This window comes from Caretta caretta, chromosome 2 (genome assembly GCF_965140235.1).
Source record: "Caretta caretta isolate rCarCar2 chromosome 2, rCarCar1.hap1, whole genome shotgun sequence".
NCBI classification, from domain to species: Eukaryota; Metazoa; Chordata; order Testudines; family Cheloniidae; genus Caretta; species Caretta caretta.
In genome coordinates, this window is record NC_134207.1 from 97,896,512 (window position 1) to 97,916,414 (window position 19,903).

At 37.6% G+C, this 19,903-nt stretch overlaps 1 protein-coding gene across 12 annotated transcripts in view; it reads right to left on the bottom strand.

The window, feature by feature from the left end:
• RTTN (rotatin) overlaps positions 1-19,903 on the bottom strand; it is a 151,048-nt gene that overhangs the window by 67,105 nt on the left and 64,040 nt on the right. For 10 of the 12 annotated variants that reach the window (XR_007355250.2, XR_007355252.2, XR_007355251.2 and 7 more), the window contains 6 exons: positions 17,999-18,143; positions 16,602-16,756; positions 10,040-10,259; positions 6,075-6,203; positions 4,456-4,563; positions 519-677 (listed from right to left, as the gene is read on the bottom strand). Coding sequence is in view for 9 of the 12 variants with exons in the window: in XM_075125328.1 (XP_074981429.1) it covers positions 519-677; positions 4,456-4,563; positions 6,075-6,203; positions 10,040-10,259; positions 16,602-16,756; positions 17,999-18,143 (916 nt within the window). In the remaining 3 variants the exon portion in view is untranslated. The remainder of the gene's footprint in view (positions 1-518; positions 678-4,455; positions 4,564-6,074; positions 6,204-10,039; positions 10,260-16,601; positions 16,757-17,998; positions 18,144-19,903) is intronic. The other 2 variants (XM_048840135.2, XM_048840136.2) reach the window with 2 other exon arrangements.

Here is a 19,903-nt window from a genome sequence, read left to right on the forward strand (position 1 = left end):
TGAGCATAAAGTGAACCCAACCTTTAATTTCTTTTAACATGGAGAAAAGCAGACAAGAAAAGCCCCTGCATTATATACCATATCAAAATGAACTTAAAACCATTTGCAGTCTAGAATTCAAGATGCTTTAAAAATGTATAGCAAGAATGGCTAGAGATTATTCTTATAAGGTTAAATAAAGCAACAGCAGACAGTATCTTTGTGTGCAACTCATTATTTTTATGACCCCACTGAGACTAGCATATCACTGAAACAAATTACTTCTGCTTTACATTAGTAGTCATGTCTCTGGCGCTTTTCAAGCGAATGCTAAGACAAGACAAGAAAAAGATGTATTTCATTAGGTAGCATTTAACTTACAAGGCAGCAGGAATGTTGTGCCACCTGAGAAAGTCTTGAAAGCTTTCCTCTCAGTAACAGCTTACAAAGGAAGCATCTTGTACTATTTTTTCCCTTGAAGATACATTCATAAGAGAAATGTGTATTCATGGACAATAGGAGGACAAACAAAGACATACCTCTCTGCGTACCATGCTACATTCTGATTGGTCCAGAAGAATGTTTATCACTGTTCCCCATAACCCTCCTGAAATGTTCTGACAGCTCTCTGCTAAAGCAATGCACCCTAATTCAAGAGATGTAAGAGCTGATCCGATTCCAAGGGAGGTGAACCTTACCTGGAACATTTTAGCAAGAAAGAAGCTGTATTTCATTGTATGAAATGTTAATATTTCATAATTCATTCTTAAACCTTTATAATGAAGCATGCAGTCTTCATTATCTCTAAATTCTCTTGAACAGCTACTAATGAATTACTTGTATCATCACACAAGAGCATATAAAAGACCGACAACATAGCTTTCAGTATTTGGATGAGATAATTCTCTCCACCTAACAAACATAAAAGGAGCATTTTTCTGTATATATATTTTCATTAACAAGTATAAATATTAACTGCTCAGCAGGAAAATGGATGCAGATGCCTTATCTGAAGCCTACAAACATCTGTAAATATGTCATATGAAAGAACAACACCTGAATATTCTTTTTAATTGTAAATGGCACCAGTATTTAAACTAGACTTGAAACCTGGTTGATTAAAGCTGTTTATACACTGTCTTGTAAGTAGTTTACTATGACTGTATCCCTGACTAAAGATGGAGAGTGAGTTGTTCCTGAACACCTTGTTACCCAAACTGTAAAATACAAAACACCCCCTCAGATACTCCTCTCGTTAATGTGGTCATAACTTTTGTGAAAAAAAGGCAACAAGCCCAACATTTTCTATTTAGATTCATCTCTGGTGTCCACCATCATAGTGTCATCTAACTGCCACTAAAGATCAAACCAAAGATAGTTGCTAAAATAAGGCAATAGGACTGAATACACATAGAAAGCAGACATGATGAGTAAGGAGATGGCATTATCTAGTTACTTTTCAGAGTAAGCCTGTTCTGGAATTGTATATGTAAAGTTCCAGATAATCAGTTTTAAATAAAACATTCTTGATAGTTTGGATCTGAGCATATTTGCTTTAAATTTTTGTGCAAGTCATGTTAATAGTAACTTTTTTTTAGTAGAGACAAGGTGGCTCAGATAATATTTTTTATTGGACCAACTTCTGTTGATGAAAGAGACAAGCTTATGCCGAGCTCTTCTTCAGATCTGGGGCAGGTAATCAATGACAAAGCTAAATACAAGGGTGGAACCGATAAGGAGTTAACTCACATTGTAAGAGACAATTCAATGGGCAGTTAACAACTCTACAGTATTCAGAGTAACAGCCGTATTAGTCTGTATTCGCAAAAAGAAAAGGAGTACTTGTGGCACCTTAGAGACTAACCGATGAAGTGAGCTGTAGCTCACGAAAGCTTATGCTCAAATAAATTGGTTAGTCTCTAAAGTGCCACAAGTACTCCTTTTCTTTTTACCTGTACAGTAGTTGGACAAAGGAGGGTCAGTGAGTTGCAGATTGTTGTAACAAGCCATAAATCAAGTATTTATTAAGTCATTTTTGGTGTCTAGCAGAGTTATCAGTTTAAGTTCCCAGTCTTGTCTTATGAAGGTGTAGTGCAGATTTCCTTTGAAGACAAAGACCAAGAGGTCAGATATGGAGTGATTTTTGTAAGAAGTGTTTGCCCTCAGGCGACATGGTGTTCTGTTTTGTTTTTAAATCAGCCGCAGGAACTAGGATGACTTCCCAATGGCCACCGTGAGGAAGACTATCTGGTCAAATGCACCACAAAATCAATGACATATTGGAGACGCATCAATGATATTGTATCATCTGGACAGACATCCTAAACTCCCTCACAGATTTCCACCACAACTTCAACCACCACCACTCATCCATCAAACTCTCTCTAGAACAGTCCCACACCAGCATGAACTTCCTGAACACCATGATCAGCTTCAGCAATGGAACTATATCAAGAAACTCATGGATCACCACTCTTACCTTCACAGATTTAGTAACAACCCCAAGAAATTAGTTACCTACAGTCAGGCACTCAGATACCATGGAAATATGCTCCAAGAAGAAAACCCAGGATACACAACTTAACACACTTAAAACTGCCTTCACTAAACAAGGACACCATCATGGAATGGGCCATCCAAATACTCAGAGAACCCACTTCAACACAGGAAAAACAAAAACAAACAAACCAAAAACTTCTGACTGAACATCCCTAGTTGTCACCTACCACCCAACCCTGAAGCCCATATGCGTTATCATTAAACAATTACAATCCATACTCTCTGGATACCGCATTCTGAAAGAAATCTTTCCCAACCCTCTCTTCTGGCCTTCAAACAATCGCTCCATACTCAACATCAGAAGCAAGCTCCCCACAGATCAGGACTCACCAATTCAAGGTGGCATCAGACCCTGCCATAAAAACAGATGCAAAACCTGCAAACATATCATCTCCCATGCTACAGTGATCAATAACCACCCCCCAACACACGTTTCGAGATCCATGAGACCTACACATACCTATCATGACATGTGGTGTACCTCATCCAGTGCACTAACTGCCCCAAAAACACCTATGTGGGTGAAACAAGACAATCACTACGCTCTTGAATGCACTCTCACAAAAAAAGGATAAAAGACAAAAAAAAATCACCTGGGGAGAACAATTTTCACTCCATATCTGACCTCTCAGTCCAGATATGCTAAACAGTCGTATGCCCCTTCATGCTTCGGCCACCATTCCAGAGGACATGCTTCCATGCTGATGACGCTCGTAAAAAAAATAATGAATTAATTAAATTTGTGACTGAACTCCTTGGGGGAGAACAGTATGTGTCCTGTTCTGTTTTACCTGCATTCTGCCATATATTTCATGTTATAGCAGTCTCGGATGATGATCCAGCACATGTTCGTTTTAAGAAAAGTGTCACAGCTGATTTGACAAAACACAAAGAAGGTACCAATGTGAAATTTCTAACAGCACTCAACCCAAGGTTTAAGAATCTGAAGTGCCTTCCAAAATCTGAGAGGGACGAGATGTGCAGAATGCTTTCAGAAGTCTTAAAAGAGCAACACTCCAATGCGGAAACTACAGAACCTGAACTACCAAAAAAGAAAGTCAACCTTCTGCTGGTGGCATCTGACTCAGATGATGAAAACAAACATGCGTCGGTCTGCTCTGCTTTGGATCGTTATCGAGCAGAACCCGTCATCAGCATGGACACGTCTTCTGGAAAGGTGGTTGAAGCATGAAGGGACATATGAATCTTTAGCGCATCTGGCACCTAAATATCTTGCAATGCCGGCTACAACAGTGCCATGCGAATCCTGTTCTCACTTGCACGTGACATTGTAAACAAGACGTGGGCAGCATTATCTCCTGCAAAGTGTAACCAATCTTGTTTGTCTGAGCGATTGGCTGAAGTAGGACTGAGTGGACTTGTAGGTTTTAAAGTTTTACATTGTTTTATTTCTGAATGCAGTTATTTTTTGTACATAATTCTACATTTGTAAGTTCAACTTTCATTATAAAGAGATTGCACTACACTACTTGTATTAGGTGAATTGAAATATACTATTTCTTTTGTTTTTTACAGTGCAAATATTTGTAATCAAAAATAAATATAAAGTGAGCACTGTACACTTTGTATTCTGTGTTGTAACTGAAATCAATTTGAAAATGTAGAAAACATCCAAAAATATCTAAATAAATGGTATTCTATTATTGTTTACCAGCACAATTAATCACACGATTAATTTTTTTAATCGCCTGACATCCCTAGAGGATAGGGATTTGTTTTAAGATGCTTTGACAGAAACGTTCTAACAGCAATTATTCTTTAGAATACTTTTTTTTAAAACACACATTTAAAATTATGACAAGTTAGTTAAGTCTCAACATTAAACATAGTTTTTAGATTTGTAATACATTTGTTTCTTAAAGTTGGAGCAACAGTTTTATGCCAGAGTACACTAACCTCAGGATCTCTATCTACCCATAATGGAACTAGCCATGCCAGACCAAGCCGAGAAGGAACTTGCTCTTCACTTTTATCATAAGGCAAGAACCAGAGAGACACCCAGTCCTGAGCAGAAAAAAAAAAATGAAAAGGATTTATTTCAGACAGTAACAGTTCAAATTAACTCTGCCCTCCAACTATATAAGCTAATTTTTTCCCCCTTTATTTCAGTACAAAGCACAAGTATTGTATGGCAAAGATTCTGGAGGCAAACTATAAAGCTTAACAATATTACTGTATGGTATAAAACACTTTTTGCATTATAAACGGAATTAAAATTAAAAATGTACTTGTCTGTAAGACAAGACTGTTGTCTTCATATGGTATAATGGTTTCTAAATTAACAAAGAAAAATAAACGCTGAGCTAAGAGGAAAGGGTCACAGCTTAATTCTGTTGATTAGCTGCACAAGTGAGAAGTGCTATCCAAGATACTAACTTTACTATCCTTGAACTGTGTAGTACTTTACTTCACCAGGAGCCCCCTTGATTTTATTGGGGCTATTTCCAGAGTAAAATACAATGCAATATGAGTAGCAGAATTAAAGACATCTGCTATCTGCACCCAGTGTGAACTAAATTTTGTTCAGTCTTAACAGAGAGCATTCCTATACTCGATTTTAGTCTCCCAAATTGAATTACAGTAAAATTCTGACATTGTTTTTAGCCAGTTTAAGCTCAGGACCATGACTTCCACCTTACTCTTAACCCTAAAAAACTGAATTTGCAGAATATGGTCACAAGCACATTTGGACGTTACATTATGAGGATTTAATTGAAGAAAATGAAACCATACTCATTAGTAGGAATTTTTAGCCAGTTTAATTTTTCACATAATCTATAAAATTGCTTAGGTGCTTATCTACATCTGCACAAAGATGTAAGATATTTAACAGAAGAGTCCAGAACCTCAATGTGTTTATTTAGGCTCTGATATAGCACAAAGCTTAAGCACAGTCTTAAATTTAATAGGACTCATTCACACATTTAACATTAAGAACATGTTTCAGGACTTGAATCAGCATCTTGTACATCAACATTACCACAAGAAAGTTCTAATATTGTGCAGCATTCTGTTAAAAGAACCTTTATTTCCAGAACTGTTGGGCAAATCAAGGTTGTTTTTTTTTTCTTTTCAACCGTACCGTTTCCAAGTACCAGAAGCAAATTCACTTAAAATAATTTTGAAGACACTATACTTATTACAAAAATATTTTAGAAGTAAATACCATACTTTTAGTCCTGATTTACCATCCTTGCCTTTGAGTAGTACCTCATTCTGCAAGTACTTCCTCTTAAATCAGAAGGACTACTTGCAGGGTGATACTGCTTAGTAAGTAAGGTTAGCAGAATTGGACTTTAGCTAGTATATGTGGTACATTTAAAATAGTGATATTAGCATTCCCTAGAGTTCAAATTCAGTAATTTAAAGCATCACATTTCCAAGGAAAACATCAGTTAAAATTCAATTTTCTGCTCTCTAAAGTCAAGCAAAAATAGACTGTACGTTTGAACTCTGTCAGTAACAATGTGTCAATGCTTTAATCACACAGATGACAAACTAAGGGCAGCTCTCACCATATTTTTGGCTTGAGCCATCATTTCATGGGACAAGTGAAGCAAGCAAAGCACTGTGCTCTTTGTGACGCCTTTGCCCATGAAGGACATAGCATTTCCTCCCCATTCAACATAAAAAGATGAGATGACCTGTAATAAAATAAAAATAAAATAAAGCAAAATAATTTCATGGTGGCTTTACTATGAGGAATATATAGATAAATACAAACAGTCCTGCAGACTTCAGTTAATTTAAATCATGACTAAGTGTAAATAGCAGCCTTTACCTGCAATTTTAGGAATATCTTACATTTCTATAAGCTACTTGGTCAGAGGTTCGTTTGTGTTCTGGCTGTACCCCAGTGTTCAATGTCCTTCTCTTCTCTTGGCTCTCACTCAGGTCTGCAATGTCCTTCATTTGTCTAGGGGCCTGGGACCTAATGGATCTTTTATGTGGTTGTGATACACACAGTTATTCATGATCAGGTGTTTTTGTTCTGAGTCTTGTATTAGTATGCCTGGGATTACAATGTATTGTTTAGCTAAACATGCTTGATTTTTAGCCTTGACTAATTCACATATCCAGCTTGCCGCAAATCCTATGTCCCAAGTTACTATTTTGTATTAAAACACTCCCTTCGGATAACTTAAAAATAAAACTTCTTTTGCATGGCTGATAAAGACACACATACTTTACAGTTATGACCGTCAATTAAAATATTTTGTAGCTCTTTATAATTGTCCCTTGGATAGCAAGCCTTCCAATATTATGAAGAAACTATTTATGGTTGTCTGGGTTCTCAAAAAAAGGGGATGGTACGGATAATGTCTTACTTCTCGCTAAAAGTAAATTTGTTATTACAAGATTTCTGTAAAAAAAAGCTTCTGTGTTTAGTTGTTGGCGCTTTGTACAAAACTTGCACTACAGGAAGAGGGTTTATATTGGGCAGTTTATTTTGACTTGCACTGATATAAATAGGAATTTTAATTTTAAACATCAAACATCAAAACCTGCTAAACAGTGATATGATCACAAAACTGATGTAACCATTAGGTGTAAGAATTACACCTAAAGAACATTTTCCATCAAAAACATTGCTATTATAACTTGCCTATTTGCCTGTCCTTCAGATCATCCCCTTCCATAAAAACCCTAAACCAACTCACTGTTAAGTTATCTGTTATATCTGGGTTCACTTGAAATTGCATGAAACTTACTGCAGACAGGACCTAAATGTTAGAAATTGGTTCCCTGTTGCCTTCATCCTAGCTGTTAATCTGACCACTTTCTATTACGTGACACCATCTATAATCTTGGTCCCATTTTTGATTCTACACTCCCATCTGAAGCTTTCTTCAATCAAGTGGATCCAAATATTTTACTTCCACTTTAGGAACTTGCCAAATTGCTAAATCAGCTGTTGAACTCTATGTTTTTGTCTCATCACAACTTGATTATAGTAATCCGTTCTTTGCACGACTTCCAGACATTGGTTGACTGTCTTCAGTTATTTCAGAAGCTGACAATTAAATTAAAAGTAAAATGTTTCGATCAGAATAGTCTTTTCACAGAGCTAGCAAAGCTGTCAACAATGTTTAAAATTTGAATCTTAAAGAATAACCTCTGATGTATCTCTTTTTTCACTCTTCATGATAACCTGTTGGAAGACCAAAGTTAAAATCTAGACAAACTGTTTTCCTCCACTTTGCAGCTACTCTACATTACTATAAGATTACTTAAGAGTACTAAATTATTTGTAATATTTTATTTTAGAAGACAGATAAGTTTTTTGGGGAGTGCAGGGGGGAGAATAATTCCATAGACTTAGACAACAAATGAAGGAACCAGAAAATGAAGGTTTGGGGCTTACAAACAATGAAATTATTCCTTTAGCCCACTATGCTTTCCCTAGTTTACCGCTATCTTACCTATCTACCAAGGTTTTCTTTTTTTGCAGCTCTAAAGGACTTTTGCCACTAGGGAGATGTCCTGTGGATTTTTCTCTTTGGTATTTCTTAATTATAAAACTCAGTCCAACACACAAAGGACATTCTGATTTTGAAAAAGTACTAGCCTTATTTACCTCCTATAATTTAGTGATACTCTTGTCTGAAACTAACAGGTACAAAAATGAGAGAACATAAGCACAAAGCAACACAAATTGGATTGATTTGTTTTTAATTTAGATTAATACTTGTCACTACAGATTGGTTTTAGTGTCCACCCAGAACATTTACATTCCACAGTTTAGTCTTCAGTTTATTTTTTGCCCTATTGGAGATAAAAAAAATAGGAAGAAAAAATCTTCCCCACTGTCTGGCTATGCCAGCAGAAGAGTAGGAGGCACTGCATGTGGTTTTAATTTAATTAAATATCTGGGATTACACACCAGATAAGACTGTACAGTGTAGGTAATTCCATGTGTGTTTATATTCTGGGGGCTGCTATCAGCCTTCTCCCTTTCCAATCCAGATCCCACTGACCTCACTACTTTAACCCCATTACCCACTCCTTGTATGGTGGTTAAGGGAACTATAAGGGAGGGGCTAACTCCCCACTATATTATTCATAAGAACCCCGAATCCCCTTTCTCTGCTGCTTTAAAGGATTCTTCCTTTAAATCCTTTACCAATCAATTTTACCTGATCATCGTACCCATTCCATACGGTGTACCTGCACTGGACATTTTGCCACAAGCTTACATAACGAGTTGAGACATTAACCCCTTATGGCCTATTCCTCCTTTCATACCCTACCAGGCCCTAACCCATTGAGGGGAGGATAAAAATCCACCTGACCTCAGCCAATCTGATGGTGAGAGAAAATGCCTTCCCAGACCCCTGAGAAGAGCCATGACTAGCATAATGCCCACAGTAGGTACCAATGAAGTCTGCTACTTTAACCACTTCCATAGGTGGAACTGTGGGTGCTGCTAGCCTTGTCCAGGCTAAAGACGGCTTTGCCAGAACTGCCTTGGGTATAACTACACCCCTTTCTTAAGGCAGCTGTTATGAGGAGTGGACAGTTGTTGTCCCCCACTGATCTGGTCAGGCTCTACTGAGTCCTGCTTCTTTACCTGAACAGGTAATTGTACCGGGGGAGGGGGCGCGGCAGAAAAGAGGGGCCTTAATGAGGGCAACAACCCTCTTCCTACCAACCTGCCGGAAAAGCCCTGTGCATGCAAAGGGAAATTCACCTTCTCCTTCCAGCCAAATAAAGGACCCCACTTCCTTATATGTAGTGAGGACATTATAAAAACAACTGTTTTACAACTAAAGCCAGAAAAGCAGAGCATCAAAAGTTGATATTTGGCATGAAAATAGTCCTCATTTGGCATAGACTTGAGAAGTTTGGGATTAAATTAATTTTGATTTCATCAATTAGATTCTTTGAAAATTATATATGCACAGTACATTTTGCATAGACTTTTACTAAGCTCATAAAGGAATCAATCCTATGTAATTATGTCAATGGACTTTTGTCATTTATTTAATTTGGAACAGGGTAAGGACCAAAGTGCACAGAGGGGGAAGACCATGCTGCACCTTCATACTTGAATAACTCAGCAGCTCACTTTGAAATGTAGTGGTGATGGTCAACATGTATACCTCATAAGGTATTAAAAGGTCCAGGGGAGGACCAAATGTGGCCAACTTACCAAACACAAAGACATTGAAATATACAATTTCAAACTGGTCAAAATGGATCTGCTTCACTCCACCACTCATAAGTTATTTGTTGATTTCTAACTGGTGAAGTAAAATATTTTTTTATCTGATACTCCTTCCCTGCAACTTGCATGGTGTACACACACCCAGAATTCATTCATTGTTCAGTTTTCGCTGAAATCACTGTGCCACAAGAGTAACAAGTAAAATTTCCCAATAATCATATTTAACAAAACAAACATGGTTTACAAGAGTAATATGTACCTTGTTTTACGGTTGTTACCACAAATATACAAGTGATAACATAAGCTACTTACCTCAAGAAGACCTGTCAAATATTTCATACAAATTGTGAATGGCTCAGTTGTTGCAGAGTATGAACTCCATCCTGGGTGTGCAGTGACATGGACCATTCCTCGTAATGTTCTCTCCAAAGAAGGCAATCCATAAAAGTGGGGTGCATCTGTTACCCGTAAACACTGTAGCAGTTTCAGAGCCAGCTGTGTTCGGACACAATCAGTAAGTTCCAAGCCCTTTCTGTTCCAAATAAAAAAGGCAAATGTATCAGATGGCAGTATAAAAGTTAACTTAATCATTATTATTTGATAGGATGCCAATGACATCTTATTGTTCCTGTAGTTCTATAAATCTAGGTATCAAATCTCTTGTATATGGTGAAGAAAAACAAAGTTTGGCATTTCCAGCTTCAAGTGTTTTTCAGTTCTAAAAGCCCCAAATTTCATTGTGAAGAAATAGGAACACTCACTCAAATAAAAAAAATGGATGAATACAGAAAGAACCCTGTAATATACTAAAGAACACACCAAAGAGAGGGAAAGAAAAATCCAGAATCATGGATCCCTTGTTATGAGAAGGAAAAAAAAGTGCTAAGTTCACTAGTTGCACTTTAAAAATTCACTCTGGTTTTAGAGATGATAAAGGTATCAGAGATATTTCCTGTAGTTAAAGTGCTACCAGGCTAGATTCCAGCTAAAAATGGCACAGTGTTATAGGCCATGAACCCAGGTGTTAAGCAAAATGTGGCAATCAGCAGGGATTTTTGTAAAAAACAAAAACAAACAAAAACCACCACTCCCCCTCCTTTTTCTTAAAAAAAAAAAAAAAGATGTATTCCTCACTTTTAAAGATAAAAATAAAATGAACTGGAGAAAAAAAAAGACTATTGCTTTGAAGAAACCATAAACAGGTAAATTGTGACTAGCTTAGTTGTAAGGTGAATATTATAATTCCAAATTGGTTTGATGTTGGGAAAAGGTACAATTTTAAAAATATTTTGAATAAAACCACAGGTAGCAGTAAAGAGTTTTATTTAGGCAGAAACAAAGTTAGGGATTTCTGGTTATTGTTTTAGGTATGGAGCCAAAATAATAGGAAATTCACACTGCTAATACCATGATTGCATAAATTAATGTGGAAACAGGTTAAGACCTTCTATAGGAGCTGAGAATCATGGATAAGGGCCAAACTGCCTATGGCTGAAATAATTAGGCCTGAAAAAAGAAATAGGGTAATAATTTAAACAACAAATATTTACTGATTTCTCATCTGTTGATGATATAATGTCTCAGTTACTTTGATGTCCCTTATTCACTTATAAATAACTCCCAGAAAGACAGCATCCACTCATGCATGTTTTATCAACTAATAAGTAGAAATGACAACTCCAACCCCTTCTCAGGTTACAACAAACTGAAAATATATTATTTGCTGTAACTAGAACTATTAGAGCCAACACCACAGATCCCAACCTCCATAAAAGTAGAAAGTACTCAAGCAATTTTAGTATAGAACAAGTGAAAGGGCCTAATGTTGGGCCTAACATCAAATGGCAGACATATTTTCCACTTCACAGTGAGGACTGAAGATACTTCCCTCCCATCACTCGTCCAGATACCTTAAATTATTTGGTCTCTAATCACCTATGAAGAAAGCTGGTTGTTGCCATGGCAAACGAAATTTTTGCAAAGTAATCATTTTCTCCTTTTTATTAAAAAAAGGAAAAAAGCCATGGCAGATACTGTAATTATTACTAGGGCTGTCAAGTGATTTAAAAAATTAATCGCAATTAATAGTGCTATTAAAAAAATAATCTTGATTAATCATGTCATTAATCGCGCTGTTAAACAATAATAGAATACCATTTATTTAAATATTTTTGGAAGTTTTCTACATTTTCAAATATATTGATTTCAGTTACAACACAGAATACAAAGTGTACAGTGCTCACTTTATTTTTATTACAAATATTTGCACTGTAAAAAACAAAAGAAATAGTATTTTTCAATTCACCTCATACAAGTACTGTAGTGCAGTCTCTATTATGAAAGTTGAACTTACAAGTGTAGAATTATGTACAAAAAACCCCTACATTCAAAAATAAAATATGTAAAACTTGAGCCTACAAGTCCACTCAGTCCTACCAATTGCTCAGATAATCAAGTTTGTTTATATTTGCAGAAGATAATGCTGCCTGCTTCTTATTTACGTCACCTGAAAGTGGACCAGTGAATGGCACTGTTGTAGCCGGAGCCACTAGATATTTACATGCCAGATGCGCTGAAGATTCATAGGTCCCTTGATGCTTCAACCATGATTCCAAAGGACATGCATTCATGCTGATGACATGTTTCTGCTTGGTAACTATCCAAAGCAGTGCTGATCAACACATGTTCATTTTCATCATCGGAGTCAGATGCCACCAGCAGAAGACTGATTTTCTTTTTTGGTATTTTGGGTTCTGTAGTTTCCGCATTGGAGTCTTCCTCTTTTAAGATTTCTAAAAGCATGCTCCATACCTTGTCCCTCTCAGATTTTAGAAGGCACTTCAGATTCTTAAATCTTGGGTTGAGTGCTGTAGCTATCTTAAAATTTTCACAATGGTATCATCTTTGCATTTTGTCAAATTTTTAGTGAACGTGTTCTTAAAATGAACAACATATGCTGGGTCATCATCCGAGACTGCTATAACATAAAATATATGGCAGAATGAGGGTAAAACAGATCAGGAGACATACAATTCTCCCCCCAGGAGTTCAGTCACAAATTTAATTAATGCTTTTTTTTTTTTTTTTTTTTTTTAAAAATGAGTGTCATCAGCATGGAAGCACATCCTCTGAAACAGTGGCCGAAGCATGAAGAGTCATATGAATCTTTAGTGCATCTGGCACGTAAATATCTTGCGACGCCAGCTACAACAGTGCTATGCGAGTGCCTGTTCTCACTTTCTGGTGACGTTGTAATTAAGAAGTGGGCAGCATTCTCTCCCATAAATGTAAACAAACTTGTTTCTCTTAGCGATTGGATGAATAAGAAGTAGAACTGAGTGGATTTGTAGGCTCTAAAGTTTTTATTTGCTTGTTTTTGAGTGCAATTATGTAACAAAAGAACCCTATATTTGTAACTTGCACTTTCATGACAAAGAGATTGTATTGCAGTACTTGTATGAGGTGAATTGAAAAATACTATTTCTTTTATTATTTTTACAGTGCAAATATTTGTAATCAAAAATAATATACAGTGAGCACTGTACATTGTGTTGTAATTGAAATCCATATATTTGAAAATGTAGAAAAACATCCAAAAATATTTAATACATTTCAATTGGTATTCTGTTGATTAATCGCAATGAATCTTTTTAGTCACAAATTAATTTTTTTGACTTAATCGCGTGAAGTAACTGCGATTGACAGCCCTAATTATTACTATATATGCACACATATAAAATGTGACTATATATTATGTATATTGTATGTATTTCATTATAAATAGACACATGCCTACACACAACAGGTTATACAATTACCAAAATGTTTCCATTTAGCTAGAATCTTGAAATTTTGGTATATTCGTTAGGTTGGATTGCTAAGTACAGAAAATAGCCCAAATTTGAAATGTGACCCTTCAATAAATTACTAAAAAATGAATAGTTTTTTATCAGATTTCTGTGTTTCACATCTTTATAGACATACAGAATACCAGAGGAAATTACAAAAGTTATATGCAAGGGAGCCACGATGGGATGAGACCTCCAACTTGAAGAAATGAAGATTATAGTTCACCAGTTTTATTTAGTGGGTTTTACACAATACATTTTCCATACTTTTTTTTTTAAAAGAATTATAAAATATAATACATGCAGCTGTTTAAGGGCCTGATTCAAAGCTTATTGAGATCAATGAAATGGAAAGATTGCCACTGACTCCAACGGGCTTTGGATCCGGCCCTGCAAGACCATGCATAATTGAAGACATATTCAATTAGAGCTGATACACTAAGGTTTGTCTACATAAATGTTTAGTTTGCAGCATACTGGGGCGTAAATCTAGTCCGCACTAGTCTGCCGCACAGTGTGCCCATGTGAATTCTGCTGCCATGCACTAGAAGTTCCCTGGTGCACTTTAATCTACCCTGCTTTGAAACGGGGGTAGATTAAAGTGCACCAGGGAACTTTTAGTGCATGGCAGCAGGGTCCACACGGACACTTAGTATGCAGCACACTAGTGAAAGGTAATTTCAGACCCCTGCTTGCCACAAACTAAGTGTTCATTTAGACAAGCCCTTAGTTGCAAAATATCTGAATATGGAAAGTGACCTTATTCCATCCACTATCAAGTTCTGATACTTTCACAACCTTTAAAAGCATGCACGCAACAATATGTTCATGTGACATTAATGTAACATTTCTATCACTGTTACAGTCTTTCAATGTATAACAAATAACAGTTTGATAATTAATGTATGCTGTTATTTTATTTTAAAATAATTAAACTAAATGTCACGGCTTTTACCAATCTGAACTCACAGGTGACTCTGCCAATAATCACATCTGTCCAAAGGGCAGACTGCTGTGAACTAATATGTGCAATTGTATCATTAATTCTTTCAGAGGCTCATACTAGCAATAAGCCAGGTCTAAGCGGTAGCCCAATTTATAGCCTGGCCATAATCCAGGGGTTCTCAAACTGGGGGTCAGGACCCCTCAGGGGGTCGTGAGGTTATTACAGGGGGGTTTCCAAGCTGTCAGCCTCCACCCCAAACCCCGTCTTGCCTCCAGCTTTTATATATTTAACACCATTATAAATAAGTATTTTTAATTTATAAAGGGGGGGGGGTCGCACTCAGAGGCTTAGAATCATAGACTATCAGGGTTGGAAGGGACCTCAGGAGGTCATCTAGTCCAACCCCCTGCTCAAAGCAGGACCAATCCCCAACTAAATCATCCGAGCCAGGGCTTTGTCAAGCCTGACCTTAAAAACCTCAAAGAAAGGAGATTACACCACCTCCCTAGGTAGCGTATTCCAGTGCTTCACCACCCTCCCAGTGAAAAAGTTTTTTCTAATATCCAACCTAAACCTCCCCCACTGCAACTTGAGACCATTACCCCTTGTTCTGTCATCTGGTACCACTGAGAACAGTCTAGAGCCATCCTCTTTGGAACCCCCTTTCAGGCAGTTGAAAGCAGCTATCAAATCCCCCCTCATTCTTCTCTTCTGCAGACTAAACAATCCCAGTTCCCTCGACCTCTCCTCATAAGTCATGTGTTCCAGTCCCTTAATCGTTTTTGTTGCCCTCCACTGGATGCTTTCCAATTTTTCCACATCCTTCTTGTAGTGTGGGGCCCAAAACTGGACACAGTTGAATAGAGGGGAATGATCACATCCCTCGATCTGCTGGCAATGCTCCTACTTATAACAGCCCAAAATGCCATTCACCTTCTTGTTCACTGTTGACTCATATCCAGCTTCTTGTTCACTATAACCCCTAGGTCCTTTTCTGCAGAACTGCTGCCGAGCCATTCGGTCCCTAGTCTGTAGCGGTGCATGGGATTCTTCCGTCCTAAGTGCAGGACTCTCCACTTGTCCTTTTTGAACCTCATCAGATTTCTTTTGGCCCAATCCTTTATTTGTCTAGGTCCCTCTGTATCCTATCCCTACCCTCCAGTGTATCTACCTCTCTTCCCAGTTTAGTGTCATCTGCAAACTTGTTGAGGGTGCAGTCCATACCATCCTCCAGATCATTAATGAAGATATTGAATAAAACCGGCTCTAGGACCGACGACCCTTGGGGCACTCCACTTGATACCGGCTGCCAACTAGACATGGAGCCATTGATCATCACCCGTTGAGCCCGATGATCTAGCCAGCTTTCTACCCACCTTATAGTCCATTCATCCAACCCATACTTCTTTAACTTGCTGGCAAGAATACTGTAGAAGACTGTATCAAAAGCTTTGCATAGAGGGGAATGCCAGCATATGAATAATATGATAACACATAATAACAACACATATCAAAAGCTTTGCATAGAGGGGCATTGCCAGCAGATCGAGGGATGTGATCATTCCCCTCTATTCAAACAGGAATAACACGTCCACCGCTTCCCCCTCATCCACAAAGCCAGTTATCTCGTCATAGAAACCAATTAGATTAGTCAGGCATGACTTGCCCTTGGCGAATCCTGTTCCTGATCACTTTCCTCTCCTCTAAGTGCTTCAGAATTGATTCCTTGAAGACCTGCTCCATGAGGCTTGCTACGTGAAAGGGATCACCAATACAAATGTTTGTTAACCACTGCCATAGTCTGATCTTTCGGAGTCAAATAAAAACTGATTTGACTAAATAAGTCTGTTCATGTTCATAAAATATACACAATCATGTATACAGTGGGGAGAGGGTATTTAAAAAAATACATGGGAACTATGTAGTTGCAATCTATTTCTATTGCGCCACCAAGGACTTATAATTATATTACTCTACTATTACTATACTATAACTGTTACTATATTACTAAATATTACTATATTTCAGCTACCATATACTTGAACCCTGAATCATGTGGACAGATCCTCTTATACTGTACCTGTCAGTAACTGATGTGAAGCAGAGTAGCAACGTGTTAAAGAGACCAATCAGTTCTTTCTGCAGTTGTTGCCTGACAGCAGTCTGTATGTCATCTGTTTCATCCTGCACCTGGGATTCAGATCGCACCAGAAGGTCTAGCAGTGAACTTGAATTCTAAAGAGGGGAACAACATTCAAATCTTTGATTCCTATTCTAATACCCTGTCTACTGAGAATTTTTTTTTGGTCCACTTGTTATAAGTTACAATTTAGTATAATAATTTCATTAAAGAATATTTCTTTTAAAAACCTGAAATGTATAATTTTCTATTAGGTCTGCCAGTCTACTAAGCAGTACACAAGGAAAGTTCTGATCATTAAGTCATAGTACACTGCATTATGAAGCAGTACTATTCAAGATAATGCAATGAATTATTTCCCTGAGATTCCAAAAAGCAGGGGAAAGATACACACATGCAATTGAGATATTAGTTCAAATTATATCCTCCTGTTTTACTACATCTCCTGAAAGACTCAATCTGATGGCTTTTAGTTGTTAATATATTTTATATTTAATGGGCTATCTTTTCAACAGTGCTCAGGTTCCCATTTAGGGAGATGGAGTGATCAGATTTTCATAATCAGTGAGAGCAACGGGGACTGGTGGATGCTGAATACTCACTTTTATGCTTAGATTACATTTCATTAGTATTCTTTAAAATGCAGAAGGTATGCCCTATGCAGGATCTCTTCCAAGGTAGAAAACCAAATAAATTATCCTTCTTCTAGGCCCATGTAGTTTAAAAAATAAAGCAACTAGTATCTTATGAGCTCAAGCACCTAAAAGTACTGCAGACTTCATCCTTGGTTAATAGTATTTTACTATCAGTTTTTCGTAGTATCACTTCAAAAGAAGTTTTATTTATGAGCAACAGACAATCAGCAGTCAGTCCAAATAGAGAATGTACTGCCACCATTTAAGTAATATCATTACTACGGAGCATAAGCCTAACACTGAAATCATAGAGGTATATGAGTAGAAACCCATCATCATCAAAGCAACACTTGCCATCAGAAAAGTCATTCACACAATAACCAAAAAAAAAAAAAAAGGCAAAACCTTTTACAATTGTTTGATGTTAAATCATCAAATTATTAGAAGTTGTGGTACAGACTACAAGGTAACCTATCACTACTAATGATAAATTGAATTGTAGTTCTTTATTTTGTAAAAACAATATAATTTTCTTTAAAACAGCAGAAACCACTTTGCTGTTTTCCCACCAGGAATGCTTTAACCAAAAGCAAACAACAAACAAAATCAAGATGCCTTTTAAAGGCTATATTTGTGGATGGTTTGCAGCTATACCACTTTGTGAAGTCTGCAATTTATATTTTCCCCTAGGTATAGTCTTACATGTTTAAACAGTACCTCCAGAATCCACTTTAGATGTTCTACCTCCAAACTCTTCCTCTGTTCCCTAAGCAACTTGTTTAGAAAACTTAAGACATCAGCCAGAAGCTTCTCATCTTCTGTAGAAGCTGGAAGTACTTGCAGAAACCTTTGGTACAAACAAACAGTATAACTACAGATTTCACTTTCATATCTGAAGCACATGACTTGAGATCTGAAATTCCAACATGATATAAAATATCCATTAATGTACCGCCACTATGGACTTCTCTATAATAAGGATTAAATTTAGAGAAATGAACAGAAGACAGGGAAAGAGCTATTAACACTTAAATATACTACCAAAACTAACTAAAGGGGAAAAAAGCCGAATTAGCTGCTTTCTTTTGTACAATTCACCTTTTAAATTCAGTTGTTTTAGTCATTTACTTTTTAGATTTTGCTCCTTTTCTAAGTGTAAATTATATATACTTGGCAACTAAGAAGCCAATTCCTTTTTAACATTTTTTTTTTAAATACTGAAAGCAGAGGATCTTTTCTTATCACTTTATTCTGTGGAAAAAAGATTATTAGGAAAACTCCAAGTATACTATACATCTTAAAGCTTAGATACTTAATATTACAGGGGCAGCTGGTAGCAACATCTATTTAGGTTGCTTAACATTTTCCATCATGTAAGATTTTTGACCTTTTCCATAAGAAGCCCTCACATTTCCATTGTTTGTAGCAGGCCTTTGCTATTCACCAGGGGAAATACTCTCACAGAGAAGCATTTTTTCTTTGTCCCAGGCAATTCCTTTTAGATTTAGCTGAGTTCTAAAGTGTTCAAATCACCATTTTCCATCTCACTTGCTTTCATCAGAAATGTTTTGGTAGTGTGCCAATATTAATGAAGATTCCAAGACTGGCTAAACCTGCCACAGTAGTATTAGCAACATCACAGATACACCTGTGAGCTGCCAGAATTGCTGCTATGTGGAGAGGTGTGTGAGAAGAGAAGGGAGAAAGCCAGGCTTCCCCCCACAATCCCTCCTGCCTACTTCGCCCATTCTCAGCTCCAGAGTTCCATTCCCTAGTCCCATCTCCACCCCCCATGCCCCAAACCACACAGGACAAGAGCTTCTTCAACTCCTGCATGCAGGGAGCCAAGAGAGAGAGCCGAGCCAAGCTTTTCCTGGAGCCACTCCCTTCCTCCTTAACTCCTAGGAAGGGAGAGCAATTACTGAGCTGGGCTCCACTTGTAATCCCCTTAGACCTAGCATATGGCCCCAGCAGTCCATTATTACGGGACAGGAGCCTCCCCCATGCCTGGGTAGGGAAGAGAGCTAGCTGGGCTCTCCCTGACTGCATTCTGGACCCAGCACATGGTACCAGCAACCCATCCTGTCCTCTTCTGGATTAAGATACAGCTAATGTATTTAGTCCTGTAGCTCAAAAAGTAGCAGTCTGTGCTACAGTCATGAAGGCTATGGGTTCTAATACTGTTGATGATGCATGATGGGGAGCATGTTAGTTATACATGTAGAGAAAACGGTCACCTACCTTTCGTAACTGTTGTTCTTCAAGATGTGTTGCTCATGTCCATTCCATTCTAGGTGTGTGAACGCCCACGTGTATGGTTATCGGAGATTTTCGCCTTAGCGGTATCCGTAAGGCAGGCTGTGGCTCCCCCTGGAGTGCCGCGCTCATGTGCTAGTATATCAGGCACCACCGGCCCTATGGCTTCTCAGTTCCTTCTTGCCAGCAACTCCGACAGAGGGGCAGGAGGGCAGATTATGGAATGGACATCTTGAAGAACAATGGTTATGAAAGGTAGGTAACCATTTTTTCTTCTTCTAGTGCTTGCTCATGTCGATTCCATTCTAGGTGATGCACAAGCAGTATCAATGGAGATGAGGTCAGAGTTCG